Consider the following 18,367-nt stretch of genomic DNA (forward strand, 5'->3'; position numbering starts at 1 on the left):
CCATGCAGAAGATTTTGCAGATCTCTTATCTGCTTCATCATCCATCTCTGAACTTCCTCTAGTCTGGCTATTTCTGTTCAGTCCAGAACAGAGTTCAATGAGCCAGCTCCTCAGCAGCATGGAACTGGCACTGCTCCATCACTTCTCCAGCTGAAGGTCTGGACAGTAGTCAAGGAAAGGCACGCCATTACCTAGTGACGTTACAATATTTTCAAAGTTATTTTCAGTCTACATATTATGTAACTCCTTGCACTGTTTGCTTTTTTCCCCTCTTTAAATGAAAACCTGAATTGTTACCATTTCTTCAACAAGCAGTATTATCTTATTCCTGAGTTGCTAGAGTTAATTTAGAATCCATTATGATGAATGAAAAAATCAAATTAACTCTTCTGGTGTGCAATGTTTTGCAATAGTCAACAGTGTATTTCATGTGCTACTATGCTGTGCAGGCCACATGCCCAGCTTTATTAGGATCCTCTGGAGTTCTTTACTCTTCCTTGGTAATTTGATACTATCTGCAGTCTCATTGTTCACCCACTTCCCAGATCATTAACACATGGATCAAACACCACAATACTGATCTTTGTGGGTAATGCATGTTAACCTTTATCATGCTGAAAATTGACTTCTCTTTCTTTTCCAAGTAGGGTCTTTGACACCTTTTAATTGATAATAGTATTAACCTGAGAGGTTAAATTTTCCCTTCAGCAAGACAATTTGTCAAAGGCTTTAAGAAAAACTAAACAAGCATTTTCCTGATGACATGGCAAAGAATTCTGACTGACCTGAGATGCTTGACTTGTCTTCTTGGAACCTCTGCTTGTTTAAAGTTTCCATACCATGGTCATGAAGGTAATTTCTATTTCAGTTTCAGCCTATTTACCTGGTATTTGTGGCAACTCCTTCTGCCAAGGATTCAAATCCATCAGGGGACAGGACAAAACATTCTATGAATCAGCAAAGCTGGAGTGCACACTTTTATGTATCACATCTGTGAGTCTGATGATAGGAGTATAGATGTTTGATATGCAGTAAATTCACAGTCCTGCATCCTTATGATCTCATTTGACCTAAGTATCTCCTAATTTTCTCTTCTCTGTTTCATCCTCAAAGTTTGACCTCATCTCCTATCTCTGGGATCGATCAGCCAAGTTTGTTTTTTGGCAAGACTGTTGACCTTGAGAATATGGGCAGGCATCTCACGTTCCTCAGCTGCTTTGCCTGGTGTTACTTGAGAGGAATCCAGGGTTTGGGCCCTCTCAGAGACAGTGTGATGAGTTGATAAATGCCCATGCTTTGCCCAGAGGTCATGGAGCAGTTACAGAAATCACTGCAGGTGCATCCATCTCTATTCCCACAGGGCACCTAGACATATTGCAGATTTGGTCCAACGACAGCTGACCGTGTGAAGGAAGATGAAACTTTGCTAGCTGAGACCAGATCTTAGCATCTCACAGCAAAGCAAAGCTGGAACCTCTCCCTACCTGAGAGTGCATCTGTCGCAAAGAAATGAAGATCACTGGACACAGCAACATGAGATTAAGGTTAAAATGGAAGGCAAAATAACCATAAAAGACTGTTCTGCACTGTGGAACTCCACAGTAAGAAGAGCTGGAGTTGTAATTTTCAAGGCAGACAGAGGAAAGCACTATGAAACAGGAAAGATAAGGAGATGAGCTGTACTGGCAGATTCCATCAGTGGAGCCCAAATCCCAACTTCTGTTACTTAAATAGCCCAACATTCACAGATGACCTCAAGAGCGCTTACCAAGGTACTTTCCTTCAGTGGAGAGAAAACAAAAAATAAAAACAACAACAACAAAAAAATTATATAAATTTTAGAAAAAGAAGAAGAAGAAGAAAAAGAAGAAGAAAAAGAAGAAGAAGAAAAAGAAGAAGAAGAAGAAGAAGAAGAAAAAGAAGAAGAAAAAGAAAAAGAAAAAGAAAAAGAAAAAGAAAAAGAAAAAGAAAAAGAAAAAGAAAAAGAAAAAGAAAAAGAAAAAGAAAAAGAAAAAGAAAAAGAAAAAGAAAAAGAAAAAGAAAAAGAAAAAGAAAAAGAAAAAGAACCTGGGGAAACAAGGAGCCTTCTTCCCCCAAGGCATGCAAACAGTGAGTGTTTGAGGGTGAATCAAGAAACAAGCCCCTACATCCTTTCAGCTGAGGACCCTCCTGTTCCCTTCCAGCAGGCAGCAGTACATAGCAAGTTCTGGTTGGATGTGAATGCACGCTTGAGAGCTATAGCCCTTACCACGAAGATAGATCAAAGATTACAGCTAAGGTGACTCCAGCCATTCCAGAGCATGTGCTTTTCTTTTCTGGCTTCTGACTTTCTGCAAGTCTCATGGAGCTCCCGTGCTGATTTTTAAACAGTCAGAGTGTCCCCTGGCAATGAGATACAACATCTTGAACTTCAAGAAGAACAGCTAAATGTTTTTTGCAAAGAGTTCAAAGTGATGAACAGCCATTTTGCTTGGCTCTAGTTACCTTAATAGGAATGTAAAAGGAGAGAGACTTGATCCAACTCTCCTCTGTGCTGGCACAGGAAACTCCGTTACTATTTCTGTGCCCATGTAACAGGCTTAGAGGTTCTAAACATTTCGTTCTTTTCACCTTTCCTCATCATAGGTCATTCCTTCTAATCCCTTTAGCATCTTTGTGGTCCTTCTCTGGATTTGTTCCAACTTCCCTGGGTCTCTGTTGCAGCAAGGTGCCCTGAACTGCACAGTGCAATGCTGCAGCACTACAGGGGAGAGTCACTCTGGAAAGCACATAGCCAGGAAGACATATGGACCAACGGAGCAGTAGTTTTGCCAGACATCAGGATGCACATCAGCTCACACAATTTGATAGCCTGTCTCACTGGGACCTCTCTGAACACAACCTGCTTTGGCCACCGTGCTTTGCACAACATGAAATTTGGAGATTCTCCTTGTTCCAAAGTAGACCCAGTATCATCTTTGAATTACACAGTGCTAATTATCACTTGTTTTAACAAAGCCCATTCACAATGATCATTTTTCAGCCTAGCTCTTATTTTTTTCCTACGCTGATTTTTTTTTAGTATTTTTTGGTTCTGTCATCTGCAAATTTGAGAGTGATCACTTTTACGTTCCTTCCAGGTCACCAATGAGTATTTACAGTCAAAGCATTGTCCTTTTGGACATCATCTTTGCAGAAGGATAAAGAATATCTCTAACCCTTCTGTTTACACTCTGTCATTTAATCCATTATTCATTTCACAGGATTTGTATCAAAACCAATTTGATCTAATTTCCCTAATAAGATTTTGCACAGCTTTGTGTCAAAAGCCCATGCATGGTCCAGAGTCAGTCTATTCACTGCATTCTTTTTGCCCACTAATTATCTAATTGCATCAAGACAGGTTATTGTCTGCTGTACTCCCGTTTCATAAACCCACTGCTGTTTATCACTAACAGTGGTCTTAGCCTTTATGTGCTCATAACTGCCCTCAGAGGAGTGTGCTCTGACCTCAGTGACTCTGGATGTAAACATACAAGTTTAGACCAAGACAAGACTGTGCTTTAGGTTTTTATCCATCAGCGTTCTCTCCTTTGGGCAGCAATCTTGGTTAATATTACAAGTTTCCTCAATTCTTCTCCAGCCTTTCATCTTTTGCTATTTCTCTGCAATGGTTGGTATTTAGCCATTAAAGGCTTATGAGTTTAATGATCTTTTGAGAACAACAGCAATAATAAGAGAAGGAAAGCTTGCTAGATAGGGAGGAACAAAAAGGGACAGAAGACTGGAGTTATAAAATTATGGCAGTTGTACCCCTGATTTTCATTCTTTTAAACATCAAGGATTACAAGTTTGGGATTGATGCAGGTAAGGCTGTTTTATTGCACATCCTTCTGGGTTATTTTTGCCTGAAATAGTAATTTGTACCTACATTCAGCTCTTTACCCCACTTATGGATTTGTGGGGTACTACAATAATTCAGTAGTCTTTATGTATAAGTGAGAAAAAAAATGTCCATCACTCACACCTGCTTAGCAGGACAGCCAGAACACCCAGCTTTGTAAAAGAAGGTAACTTTTCCCCTCCAGGGGAACCTCTTATCAGCTAAAGGTACAGACAATTCAGTAACTTAATACCATCTGAGCACTGAAGTGCTCATGCAAACATAAGTATTTGACCTTCTACATTCTCCAAGTACCACTTGCTATTCCAAAACTGGATCAAAAAAAGTTTAGTGACAACACTGCTAAGCTTCCTTAGTGTCTGAAACCTCATCTTCAACAGGAAATGCAAGGATAGACCAGTTCTATACTCCAATTTCCTGAAGAAAGTAAGGAATGGGCATACGTTTTGCCATGTAGTCCAGCCCCTACACCAGTATTTTCTGGATTAGTCATTAAGTCACCAACTCAGCATGTTGGAGATTTTCCACAAAAAGACTGAAATTATTATTAAAATGGGTACTGAAATACAGCTGTAGAACTAGTATCAGCTTATGAAGGGGAGAAATAGAAAACACTCAGGCCCTCCTTAGGAAAAATCTTCCCTATTCTGGGCACAGTGAGAAACGTAAAAGGTCAGAAATGAACTTTTTTTTGGATGGCTCTCACACTGGATATGGATTCCATACAGAATTTCTAAAGTTCCTAAAACTTTCCTTTTCTAAAGTTTCCTAAACTGGAAAACCCTGCAGAAAAGATGCCTATAGAGCTTGTGTCTTCCAGAAGCCATATGGCTGTACTTGTGGAACTGTACTTCAGTCCTGAAGTCCTCACAATAGATTTAAGTTATACTTAAATAGCAAAATTATTGAACTGACAAAACCTGAGAAATCTGCCAGTAAAAGCTGCTCAGTTCAGGCAGCTTGTGACGAAAGCACACTTTGGATTGCACAGAAATTTTTAAACCAATCATGGAAGATGAAAGTAGCTTTAATCTGTAGAAAAACCAGTGATAAGAGAGAGAAAACATCCATTGTCTTCTCTGGTACAGACCAATTTCTGCTCTCAGTATTTGTCAGTTCAGATGACACAAACCTGCATTACATGCAATGCAATTAATGCAATGCACTGCAGGTAAATGGGATGTGCACACCATGAGCAACATAGACTCTGTCTTTTGTGAGCCACATGAGAGAGCTTTGCAATCCACAGTGGAGTGACAAACAATGTAGGTCAGCTCTCAAACACTGGCTGCAACTCCAACAAGCCAAATTTTGTCAGGTGTTTTTTTTAGATACAGAAGACAGAAATAAATAACGTTTTCCAAGTGTCAGGCTAGATGTGACAGCTGCAATAACAGCCAGTGTAATTTTAGGCACTTATGCAAAGAGTTAATGTCACAGAGCTCAGCCACACCTGTTGGTCAACCTGCTTTTACCATGGACAGCTCACAGACACACTCCCACTCTTGCCTCACTGAGAACACCCACCAAAGTGCTAGGGAGGAAAGGGTTCAGTGCCCACACTACTTTCTCATGCTCTTCTACTCCATGCGGACTTCAAATGAGAGAGCCACCATTTAGAGGCTATCTATATTGGCAGCTTTTCTCCATTCAACAGTCCAAGAATAATGGGATCTGCCAATGTGCCACTCTACTTCTGTAGAGTGGATAACTATGGGTAACTGAGTCATATCAGGAATCTTTTCTGGGCTCATTCTATCACACAGGAACATATTCTGTTCCCAGGACAAACTTAATTTCTCTCTGAGCATAGGCAAGAGCTTGGGTAGTATCAGCATGATGGGCATGATCATAAACATAAATACACCAGTGCATGTGCTTTAGAGATTTTTTTGTTTCAGTATTTTGCATTTCTATAAAGGACAAGAACTCAGTTGCATTTAACTATTTTTCTCTGGAGTACACATCTGATTTTTAAGAGTTCTGCCATGTTTCCTAGTGATGGCCCCCTTTGGTTTGCATGGGTTATGCTCCTATTCTGTCGTGGCAAACCCCAGACAGCCATTTTCGAGGCATTTGTCCATAATATGCCTCCCCACTCTCCTAATACTATATATTTGTCTTTGGACAAGCTAGTGCTCACATTCTGGCTATTACACAAATAGTACTTGCTTGTCTAATGCTCAGAAGATATTTTATCCCTTTGACCCATTGCATAACCAGAGCCCAGTTACATATCAGTAGATCTTCTCTAGCCCAAGTTAGCTCATGCTGAAAAAAGCTGCCGCAGCAACATGTCTGGAGGCTGCCTAATAAATAAAAAAGGCTCTCATGGGCAGAAGACATTATGGATTTCCCACTAGCCTTCATCCCTCTCCTCATTACTGTAATTTCTCTTCACCCTTACGACAATGGTCTTGTTAGTAAATGGTAAAAAGTATTACACAGATGAAGTGACAATTACTCTGGATGTGTGACACATATTATCAGTTCACTCTCTTATTAACTCACTGCCTTTTGAAGGTATCTTGCCCTCTGGTGTACTAAATGGCACTTCCTCTAGAAGCACTTTAGCACTTGAGCTAATGCCTCTTGCTTATACTTACTGCTGATACCACAGCAAAACAAGTACAGGGTTGACTTGCTGTTCACTATTTATCCAAATTCTACCATCACCCTTTCCCCTCAATGTTATCATTCTGTGCTTCACATTTCCCCTTACCCCACTCTTCCTACATTCACAGCAGTTCATCAATTTTGCCTGCACACAGCAAAGCTGCAACTCAATCCCTGTTGAAATGCTCAGCTAGACCTTCATTTCTTCTTGAGTGTCTTTCTTTGTACTCTGCCTATCTAGAGCACTTATAATCTGTATCTCTCTAAGCACCTTCAGTGTCCTTCAGACACTTGTGAATGAGATCCATACACAGGAGGCTCAGTAGAGCACATTTCAAACACTTTTACATCAGAATTTTTCTTCCACCTTTTCAGATGAGCAAGGAAAGGAGAACTTCTAGCACTGCCATTCATATCACACTTACTTTTGCACTGCAGCCTGATCCAACATCTCATCTCTCAGACCATTGACTCAGTATCCTCTCAGTATTTCTGAGAGAAATCGGCCACCAGTACAAATTCGTCAGCCTGCACTTTCTCGCATTTCAAGATATTCATTTAAGACATCCCCCTTCAACCTTGCCTACAATTCATGGTGAACAGCGGCATGAAAAAAAAGAGATCCAGAAGAATTGCTTAATTTTTCTAAGTGTTTGAGGAAGGAGTTAGGATGGGAGTTACATATCAAAGACATTACCCTAGAAACAAATGTGCAAAGAGACTTAGTAATTGACATTTCTTTAGGAAAAGTAGCTTACTGAAAAGGAGAAGTTGGGGTTTATCAAGATGAAATATGAACTTGAATGTTATTCAACCTGGATGCATTTAGAAATTCTCTGGGTTTAAGCTGGTAATAATTGTTGGGAAGGTTTCTCTTTCTTATGCTTAAACTACACACTTGTAGTGTTGTAGTGGGATTCTGCTTCCTTCTCCCACCCTGTCCAAGACAGTATAGATAGATTAGATGGGCTTTGCCTAGACTTCACCTGTAGCTCTGAGAGAAATCCATTAGTAAGTGCCTCATCATTAGAACATTGCTCAAAACCTGTCAGATCTTGAAAAACTAACTGAAATTAGTTCCACATAAATTAAAGCATAGGAAATAACAAAGGGAAATTAGTGCTTTATAATCTGTTGGTTTTTTTTGTTTTGTTTTTTTTTTTTTTAATCATGACTATTCAGAAAGTATTTCTAAGATGATACAGTGGCAAAGCAAGGTGACTGTGAGTAACTGTAGAGCAGGCTCCTTTTCAACTAATGAATACCACAGGTGCAAGGAGAATAGGTTACACAGAAACAGTGGTTTCTTCCTGCACACCTTACACTGCTCTAACATACAGGATTATCCTTATCTACCTATTTAGAATAACCTCATGGTTCAGTTTTGCTGAGTCTCTAAACTCTCACCTTTGGTAAGTATTTAGATCTCTTAGCATACACTGCATATATTAAGTAGGCAGATATATCTGACCCAAATTCCAGCTTCTGACCCCCATAACTTATTATTGTAAATCCATTTCATTCATCCATCTCACAGACTGTCCCCATTTCCTCTGACTGACAAAGCAGCTTCCCATCCACTCAAGTCTGATCCTACCTGAGGCCCCACATTCTTACTTGCCTGAGCCAAGAGATGAGATCAACAAACTGCTCACTAGACAGAAAATGTATAGCAGATTAACACATCGTTTTCCCCAATACTCCGCAAAACTGGCATGTTCCTTTTTCTAGATTAAAAAAAAAATCAACCAAAAACCCTCTAATAATCTCAGTTCAGCCAAAACAAATTCTGAAGCAAAATACTTTTAATTACTTAGATTTTCCTCACAAATTGGAATCACTGTAGGAAAATTTAACTAAATGTGATTACAAAAACCCCACAAAAATAATCCTTTTGTCATCACCCATAGATTATTTTCTCATCCCATTAAGTTTTCACTTTTCTCTGTTACTGTTTCTGGATATGAAAGAAAGGAACACAAGCTTGCAAGCTCCTTAACCTTGATTAAGGTCTCTTCCTCTTCCATTCTTTAGCATCCCTGCTAACACTTAAGCAGAAGTTAACACACAGACATAGGAAAGCAGACAGACAGGCAGTCAAACACGAGCAAAGAAGCTATACAGCTGCTTCTACACTTTCATATAGTACCTTTCTGAGATAGCTTGAAATGTTACTTAGCTTCATTCTGGAGGGTATCTGTGTATGCATAAATTTATTATGCAAATACACACAATTCCCTTCTCCCACATCTCTCCTTTCCTCATCAAGTGCATGCACCTAGGTACCATTCCAGTGGCTTTGCTATAGGAGCCAAACTATGACTTCATACTTCCTGATCATCACTGTGAGTGGTCAGACCTTTATAGCAAACATAATGCAGTAAAGCAAAAACAAACAATCAAAACCTACTACCTAACTAAGCCATATCATCTGCAGTCTGCACCTTGAGGCACACTCCTCTGTCTATCAGAGCATGGGAGGAAGAAGACCTCACATAGTTTTACGCGTCTGCACTCTGTTCTAGCCCATATTTAAACTTGTTCTCTCTCCAGAGGTCAGGAAAGCTTTGCTGATGCAACTAGGAGGGAGCCCACCCTCTTGCAAGTAAGGACTCAAAAAGAAGCAAATTTCAGCAAGTGACGGCCTGGTGTGACCCAAGCGAAACCAGCCCGCCCTGACGGCATGTCCTCCCCGCTGAGCTTGTTCCCTTTGCCCTTGGAATGCTATCACTTGTTATCACGCTGACTTCTCCAGATGGGGCATTTTGGCTATTGATCTGATAAATAAACAGCCTGCTCGCTCGATCAAAATGTTATTTTGCATTTCAATTACTGTTCGCTAATGCAACCTTCATCCCGCCAAGAGTGCTGCTGGCAATGACACTCGACCTGGCACAGGCGGTTGCAAGCAAATTCGGCAGCACCCGCTGCAAGCACCTAACGGGATTACCAACCTCCATTAGATGCACAGAGAGAGAGGATGATGAACAGACAGGAGTGGGCTGAAGGGGAACAGACACACAGAACAGAAGGTGTGAGCAACCTGGCCAAGGGGTAGAGAGAGGCAGCAAGACAGCTTTACCAGATATTTTGACAGTGAGAGATCTTGAAAGCTAAAGACTTTCCCTCCAGTGAACAAGCCCAGCAGCTCATAGAGACAGACTGAGCTCTCTGTGTGTGAGCCATGCAAGAGTTCAGAGCAATGGGAAATAGAAATCAATGTCTGCTGACCAGCCAGCAGTGAGTACTGCAACCCATCAGGGCAAACAGGGTCAATTCTAAAGCAAGTTCTGAAGCCTACCTCTACCAGGGTTCAGTAGGCCCAAGAGATACACTCAGCATTCTGTAAATAAATTTGGAGGGGGAAAACCCTCTTAATCCTTGCTGGATTCTTCTGGGAAATATAAATGCCTCTGGAGAATCTGGTGGTGATACAGGAAGAAAGGGGCATCCAGACATGTTGCTAAAATCTCTAGTACACGTTGATGTCTATTAATTCAGCACTCTGCATCAGGGAATCCTGTGCCAAATCCACAGACTGGTTTCACTCAACAAGAAACACAACACAAATACTAAGTCAGTGAGCAGCCATCAGCAGTGAGATCAGGCGTGACCACGTGGTTATGACACAGCTTCTAGTCCCCAACTCTTCTGGTCATCTGACACTTCACCAGGTGGCTGGTTTTGCACCAGACTCCTGCATGATGCAGAATGTACCTTTCCCCTCTTCCTTTTTACTATCTAAACTCCTAAAGGAAATGTAACAAAGTGACACAATCATTTACCATTGCAAACAAATAGTGGTCAGGGCTTTCACCACCCCATGCACAGATTGCCTGTCTGGATTTTGCTCCCAGCTGACAAAATAATGTAAGTCAAGTAAATGCATTTCTCCCTATTTCCAGAAAGCTTTTGTCAAAGATCTCTTGCCAGGTTTGGACAAATTTCTCCCATTCATAAACAGACAGGATTCAGACTGAAACTGCCAGTCATACAGGAGTTAAAAATAAACAAACCCCTGTAACACCCTGAGATTATATAAACAAAATGCTAAGTATAACACACTGAATGAGATCAATGTGATGCATAAAGACAGGATCTATAACTCCACACACTCACACTTCATCTGCTCTGTGTGCCCAGCCTTCCAGATCCCTCTGCCCTTGGCAAACTAAGCCAGTGTCCCACACCCATCTCTCTCTACCCAGTCTATACTGTAGACCTTGCCCTCCCAGACCTGTGACCACTACAGACCACTACAGACCTCTGTACCCAACCTTTCTCTGTGCCCACTCTTAGGAGCAGAGTTTTGGGACTCATTCCACATGTCAATCACCACTAGGCAGCCATGCCCCAAACACAGCCCAAGGACCCACACCCAATTTGTGACTCCTAGTCACTGGCTCTGTGCTACAACCTGGGGCAGTGAAGTACAGTGTACTCAGCCCTTAAAATGCAGCCAAAATGTCTCAAAGTCTAAGTCCAGCCTCAACGCTGATATTCTTACAGACTTCAGCAAATCATTGCAGCTCTCCAGGACACTGCTTCCCCCAGCTGACATGGTCCTGAAGTATCTACCTCTCAGGAACACCTTGAGAGTCAAAGAGCAACTATGATTGAAAGAATGGAGCGTGCAGATGAGTGTCATAACCAGAACGACAGACAGATAAATTCTATGCTCACACAATGTCCCCTGCTCCAGGCTATCAGCAGAATTTGAACCTCTTTCTGCAGCACCACACCTCTCCAGTTTGCCTGTGTGAAGCAGCGTGAGTAGCCAGTGTTTTCCTGCATGCAAGCCAGCCAGAGAAAGAAAACACTGGCTTTGCAAATCTGTTTATTTAATACACACCAATTCTGACCTCCTTCTACACCTCACCATACTTTAAGCCCAGACCCTGGTGACCTAGTCTACACAATAACCTAATCTCTAATACTGCCTAATCCTATCTCCATCTCCCCACATGCTATTTCACACACCAGCTGCCTCCTGATCACACCTCAATCCAACCCATTTTTCTCTTCTCCTTTGCAATTATACTTCATGTTTTTCATCAAAAATTCATTTTTGTTTAAAAATGCTACTCTGTTTCATTACAGAACTAAGTCAATTTTGGCAATGTTTTTACTGTAGAATTTTCAAAACAACTGTAAAAAATTAGATGTTTAACTTTGTTTTGCTCCTAGCACTTTGTTGAGCCTGTCACGTGTTTTCTTCTGTTGTTTGATGAACTAATCAAACAGTTTCAGGAACATAAGGAAACAAAATATTGGAACTTTCTTCAAAATAAATTTTATTGGAATTTCTACTTTGCCTAGAAGTTTAGGTCGCAGTCAGATTTGTGATGAAATAACATTATCAAACAACAAATATTCTTGAACCAAGGTTCTAACGTCCATGCAGTTCCCCTCCCTGTGTTTTCCACACAGCTCTGCTTGTGCTTCACTCAGTAAGTCTCTTTTCTCTACTTAAATGCATTCAGAAATATCTACGTTCTAATGTACACAGAAATGTTTTGACACCTCATGCTATCTTCTTTAGCTAGGCAACATAGAGAGATTGAGACCGGGAAACAAACTGCATTTAAATAATATGAAAAGGTGGAATTCTACATAAAAGTTCTGGAAATTCAAGAGTACCACAAAATCTGTACCATCAACTCATATAAAATGGTTATCCTGTATTACTCAGAGATTAACCATGTGTCAAGGAGCATCCTGTAGCAAAAAATCAATCCCTCTGATTTGAAAGCTGAGTGCTGTTGCAGAAACACAGTTCCACTTTTCCATCTGGTGCCATTTAAGCTTTACCCCAACCCTTCTGCATCACAATGAAATCACTGCTGGCATGTGATCAGAAGCTCTGAAACCCTGGCTGCCTATCAGTTTACAAAAATTGACCTGGACATTCTATCCACTTTGATGAGAGCCTGAATGAAACTTCTTTCTCATTCACTCCTGGTAAGGAGTGCTACTTCTTAGTATCTCTGTGACTCACAAAAAATGCTTTCTTTTACAGCTCGCTGAGGAAAAAGTGTTGGAATTGTGTATAAGTACCTTGCCTGGCACCTAAACCTTACCCAGATTTTTCTAGCTACAGGGGAAATAATTCAGAAGTCGTTGTTACCATATCCTGGCTCTTCATTTAAGCCTTGATCCAACTCCTATTGAAATCAAATTGTAATTCCTATTGATCTGAACACAAACCAGTCCTCAGGATCTGAAAAGCCATCTGAATGTCCAACACTGCAGCTACCCCATGACCTTTACTGCAGTTCTGGAGATTGCTTTCTAGTGTCTAACCACTCCTTCTCCAAACACGCTTTTATTTCAAATGCTCCTGGGAAGGAAAGAAGGGCAAACTTTTCCCCATAGAGGACTTCCTCTGAAATTCCCACTTACACTAACAAACACTCTTCTCCTGCCAGTCACACCACACAGATTGATGGCCCTACCCACACATTGCAAATCACAGGGTACAGTGCATCCATTCATACATCTCCATCTCCAGGTGGCATTCATTGGCCTGAGCATCTCTTGGACATCATGTGCTGCCAGTTCTAACAGGCTTCTCCACTCTGATCAGTTCACTTCAGAGAGGAAATTCAACAACAACAGGCTTCTTAAAAACATCTAATATGGATTAGTTTATTTCCTTGGATTCATCCTAAGCAGATAAATCAAAACTCTAAATGCCTCTGACAACTTTCCTGTTTGCAAAGAAGAGGAAAATTCTGTTCATGTTAAAGCAATCTTCTCACTTCCCACTTTTCCAACCTGGAAATAACATTATTCTCAAACCAGAATGAATTTAAGGAACCCAAGATGCAAATCAAAACAGCTACAAGTAGCTAAATTGTCTCCCATGCTGTACCAACCACCTTCACAGAGAGAATGCCAGTCCACAGGGTCAATAGCAGTTGTAGGAAAATCACAGCTCCTCCTAGCTACACCTGAGCTGCCTGTTCTGACTTTCTGAGGCACTGGCTGCAGTGCTGTTCACCCCTTGGCATTGACAGCATATGGTACAAAACAGGCTGAATCAGCAAGGGAGCTACTGGATTGCAGTGCTAGGAGAGGTTGTTCCTGACTGTGCACTAAGCTGGTGAAAACATGAACTTCAATGTTAGTCTTCCTATTTTTTGTGCATAATTTAGCTGAGGTGTTTGTTCTTGACAAATCTGCAAACACTTTAAAGTTCCTCTGTCCCTGCAGAACTGCTGGATAGGGTTTCAGGCCACGAGTTGGTGAGAGTGCCTTGTAATATGCTCCTTCCAAAAAAAAAAAACAACTGTCAAATTTGGTACAGCAAAAACCTCACTCAGCTAAAAGGTGAGATCTGTCCAAAGAGACTTCTGGCCTGAAACCCTCCTGGAGGGATACACAACCTGTTGGATAAGGAACCAGATCATAAGTAGGAAGCACATTTCCTGCAACCTATTGTCTTTGATCAATTTGGAAGACTAAAACAAAAACAGGAGTTGTTTTGTCCAGCTTCAACAGTGAACAGGGGAAAAGATGGGTTTAGCAAAACCACTGGCTTGCAAACCAGAGCCATTATTAAGGGCCTGTAGTCTTCCACCAAACCAGACAAATGAATTTTGGTCACACCTAGTTAAAAAACAGCAAGAAGGCACATTTTAAAATGTCACTCTGCATTACAATCCCCTGATTCACATTGTGCCTGGAGAAGCCTGAGTTAAAGTATCAGTAAAAAAGGAAGAGGAGTTATGGATTCTGGTGTATCCCATCAGAGCAGTGTTTATTCTAATCAATCAACTGAAAAAATAGTAGCTGAGAGTAATTATTAATAATCAAGTAAAATTGGATTATTTCTCTGCACTGCAGTGTCATCTGGATGGGAAGGCTGCTGTAAAAGTAAAGTTCATCAGTGTAAGCTGCTGAAATAAAATTGCTGACCTCAGCAGTTCATCAAAGGAGGCAGAAAAAGGAATCTCAACTAGGCATATGGTTGACGATCTGTAGAGAACGTGAAGACTAACTAAAATAATTACTTGAAGGTGGCTCAAAGGCTGAGCTCACGCATTGAATCAATCCAGTTGTATATCCAAATAAGAGCAGCAAGACCTACTGCCTAAGTATTCCATTTCTGAGGTATCTGGTTTTGCGATTCCTCATTCCTGAAAGCACAGTCAGCTCCCTCTCCAAAAATGCACTTCTTGAGACGAAGGGTCTCAAACTGTCTCTGGATACGCTGTGTCCTCTGTGTAGCTGTGGCTGAGGCTGATTTTATTCTCAAGGAATGCAACTGAAGCATGTACCATAAAGGACCTCTCTACTGAACATTTTGCAACATTCTGAAGTCAGGAGATCTGGTGTTACTCTGCCTAACCAACCTACCATGCCATTGCACAGAGAGGGTCACAAACACAAATACTGAATTGTAACTACAAAACATGCACTTTTACTGCAAAACCAATGGCTCAGTCAACTTCACTCACAAACACATAGGTGCAATTATATTAGCCATTTGTGTCCAGGAGTCCTTTGCCTATGCAATCAAATGAACATCTTGAAAAGACTTTGCAAACACAAATTAAGAGCCTCCACTGAAAATAAAAGGCAGACATGATAACAATGGCCAGACTGAGAATAACTCAGTAAAGCTTCCTTGCAAAAAGGAGAATTGTACCAGTTAAAAAATTCAAGGCAGCAACTCCTAGAACACTATACTTCTTGCAAGAAGAAATAATACCCAGCTGCAGGGGGAATATAATACTGCTACTGGAGGAGGCAGAACTTGGAGTTTTCTGACATCAGGGTGTGCAAGACTTCAGGCATAAAACCAAATAAACGCAGCAAACATTTTGTGTTTAACAGCTTACTAATTACATTTTAAAATTAAATATTTCCTCCTATCTTGAGAATTTCTACAGCACCCAACAGAATCTAAGATGAGTTGCTCCTCCATTTATCGTAACAATTTCTTAAATTAAAATAATTTTCTGTTTTAAAAGAGTCGTGGAGAACCTGAAGAGTTTCTTCCCCTCCCTGTCCCCCCGCAGTTGGGTGCTCCACAACCCCCACTACACATCATACAGGAATATGGGATCTGAAGAATGAAGTCTAACAGCCCCCAGGGCTGGCTTTTACATATCACCTGGAGCAGAGAGCTGCCTTCACTGTCCCACTGCAGAGACCAGCTGTGCTGATCTATTTTTTTCTTTCTTTTTTCCCCGCTATTTCAGGAAAGAGGAAGGAAGGAGATACACATGGCTTAATATTTTACCTCAAGTTGGACCAGTCCTGAAAAGTTTTGATAGTGTGGATCGTTTGCCAGAGCAAAAGCATACTATTACTTCTGCAATGTTAGTGTCTGCTTTGAGCAGCAGCCCACAGAGCAGGATGAAGGAATGAGAAGACAATTCTACATAAAAAGCATGTCAAGTTCTGTTTGCATGGGAAGAGGGGGCTAAGCCTGCTGAGGTTCACTTTGTTCTCCATGGTTTGTGCAAGGCCATCGATCGATCAATCAATCAATCAATCAATCTTCTCTCTTTCCTCCTTTTTTTTTTTTTCCTTGGGACCCACTGCAGGAATATCATGCCCAGGATCTTGTTTAAATCCACGACTCCTCTCTGTCAAGCCAATTCTTCCAATCCTCCCCCCAAGGCCCCCCTCAAGACACCCCCTCCTTCTCTCCCCGAAAAGGGGCCTTCTGAGCTCGTTTTGCTAATGTATTCTCAAACCAAATTAGGGGCTCTGACTCTCGGTGAAGTTCGTGAGTTAGTTGCGGCGATGCACTGAATTAAAGATACCATCTCGGACTCAAATCAGATTAGAGCCCACACACACACATGCAAAAGCCCACTTTCTAATCAATTTTATAAAGGGCCTTCAGCAGAGATACACTAATGGTATTGAGCTAAGATCTTTAAACTAAGTCTGCAAGGAGTCTGCGGAGATAAAACACACACTGTATTAAAGAGAAAGCTCTCCACTGTGCCCTTCCCACCCAGATCCCTGTGCACACTGGAAGAGCACCTCAAAATACAAAACAGCTCTCCCAAACCTGACATGTTCCCTCACATCCTCCTCTCCTCTTCCTGCTTCAGACCTTTAAATCCCTTTCATTCAAGTGAATGAATCTTTCATTCAGTTCCTGTCAAATGGCAGCAGAAGGTCCCTGCACAGAGGGCAGAGGAGACAGGGGCGCTACACAGTCATGCTACATGTGAAGAATTAGACATAATGAGAACACATGAACCCTTTCAGGCCTGCCACACGGATCTGTAAGAAGTGGGCAAGGTGAAAAATCAGCTGACCAGCTTCAAGGAGAGCTCCTACTTCAATACAAGTGCCCTGCAGTTACACTCAAGGTGTTAGGCACTGACCTGGTGCCAGGCACATACAACTGAGATGCCACAACAGCCACATCCCTAGAAAGACGTGACTAAGTGTGTGCTAAAGGATCCCTTCAGAGAGCAGCTGCTCTATATGCCCAGCATCTTTGCATCCTGTCCTCATTTCTCTGTTTAGCATGGAAGTTCTCATCTATGGCAGCAGGCTTCCTTCTCTGAAACCAATATTCTGACATGAAAAATAATGTTGCCTAAGGTGGCCCACAGAAGGTGATGAAAGGGAGATAGAAGGGTTTATTAAAGAGGCTGCAACTAAATATTTAATAGACCAGCTATTGCTCAGTCACCACTAACCAGAGAATAAGGCCATCTCTGAATACTCTGGTTATGCCAGGTTCTCTGTGTCAGATCACAGAATAATCTTCTGCTTTAATATTTTCAGTAAAAACATCTCAAAACATTTCAAACAAATTAGAAAGCCAAATCTCAGACCCCAACATTAGACTTTACTTGCTTTCTACGATGCCATTTCTAACAAAAGGGCAAGAGGATGCTTCCTAAGGTAACAGAAAGTCTGTATTAAAAAAAAAAATCACTGCAAAAATTGAAATTCACCAGCTTTCTCTAAGCAAAGTAAAGAGACCTTAGCAAAAGAACCGTGACAGATAGGGGTCTGAATGCTTGGCACAGAAGCCTTGCTGAGAAAATTTTCTCAGACCTCATAGGGGCTTCCTTGAGACAGCTTCAGGACTCACACCACTGTGAGTACAATGATCATGTGCTGAGGATGACGCCAGTTTTCAATGTAATTAACCTTTCCAGCCTAATGAAATGGGTCTATTGGCTGCAGTGGCAGCAAGGAGCCCCTTGACTCTGGCAGGCTCCTCAGGACAGGTTATCGAGGTTGCAGAGTGTTACTGCTCCCCTTCTATTTGCAGGCTGCAGCTAATTGATGCCAGACCTGAAAGGAGTAGGCAATGCCAGCCCCAGTGTTGTACTCCAACATCATATTGATCCTTGGGAGCAGGGAGTTGGGTCTGTGCCCACTGATGTGCTGTGTCACAGGCAGTGTTCTTCCAGGAACATACCCTGGGCAGCAGAAGCACACAGCTGGGAGAAGGAGGAAAGTTCCTCAGATGGGAAAGCAAATGGACCACTCTAGGGCTGACAGTACCCTGTGACTTAGAGAGAACCAGATCTGGGATGGAGCCTCAAGATTTTGTGCTGGCTTTTTCTCCAGTTGGGAAAAGAAAGGAATAACAGCCCTCCCAAGGGTGGGGGACAACTGCTGTACTCTAAGGGCTGATACGTATGAGTCCCTTCTTTCCTTTCTAGCTGTTGAACTTTGACAAGTGGTGAGGGAAGAAAAGGGGTGGGATGTAAATCTGGTATTATGGGATATGGCCACAAACACACACTGCACGTGGAGGGAGGGAGGGAGGGAGGGAGGGATGGGTACCTTTGAGTCCTACATCAAGCCATCCTGCCAACACAGCCCATAGCCATTTTAGTCTTGGAGTTCCAGAGAACTACAAATCAGACTCAC

At 41.7% G+C, this 18,367-nt stretch overlaps 1 protein-coding gene across 7 annotated transcripts in view; it reads right to left on the reverse strand.

Annotated features, from left to right (window-relative positions):
* The window catches only part of ESRRB (estrogen related receptor beta), a 158,765-nt gene that overhangs the window by 39,269 nt on the left and 101,129 nt on the right, over positions 1–18,367 (reverse strand). Inside the window, exon 2 of one of the 7 annotated variants that reach the window (XM_064714447.1) lies at positions 2,249–2,382. The exons of the other annotated variants lie outside the window; for them this stretch is intronic. Coding sequence (XP_064570517.1) covers positions 2,249–2,343 — 95 coding nt within the window. The 5' untranslated portion in view covers positions 2,344–2,382. The remainder of the gene's footprint in view (positions 1–2,248; positions 2,383–18,367) is intronic. 7 annotated transcript variants of the gene reach the window in all.

This window comes from Zonotrichia leucophrys, chromosome 5 (genome assembly GCF_028769735.1).
Source record: "Zonotrichia leucophrys gambelii isolate GWCS_2022_RI chromosome 5, RI_Zleu_2.0, whole genome shotgun sequence".
NCBI classification, from domain to species: domain Eukaryota; kingdom Metazoa; phylum Chordata; class Aves; order Passeriformes; family Passerellidae; genus Zonotrichia; species Zonotrichia leucophrys.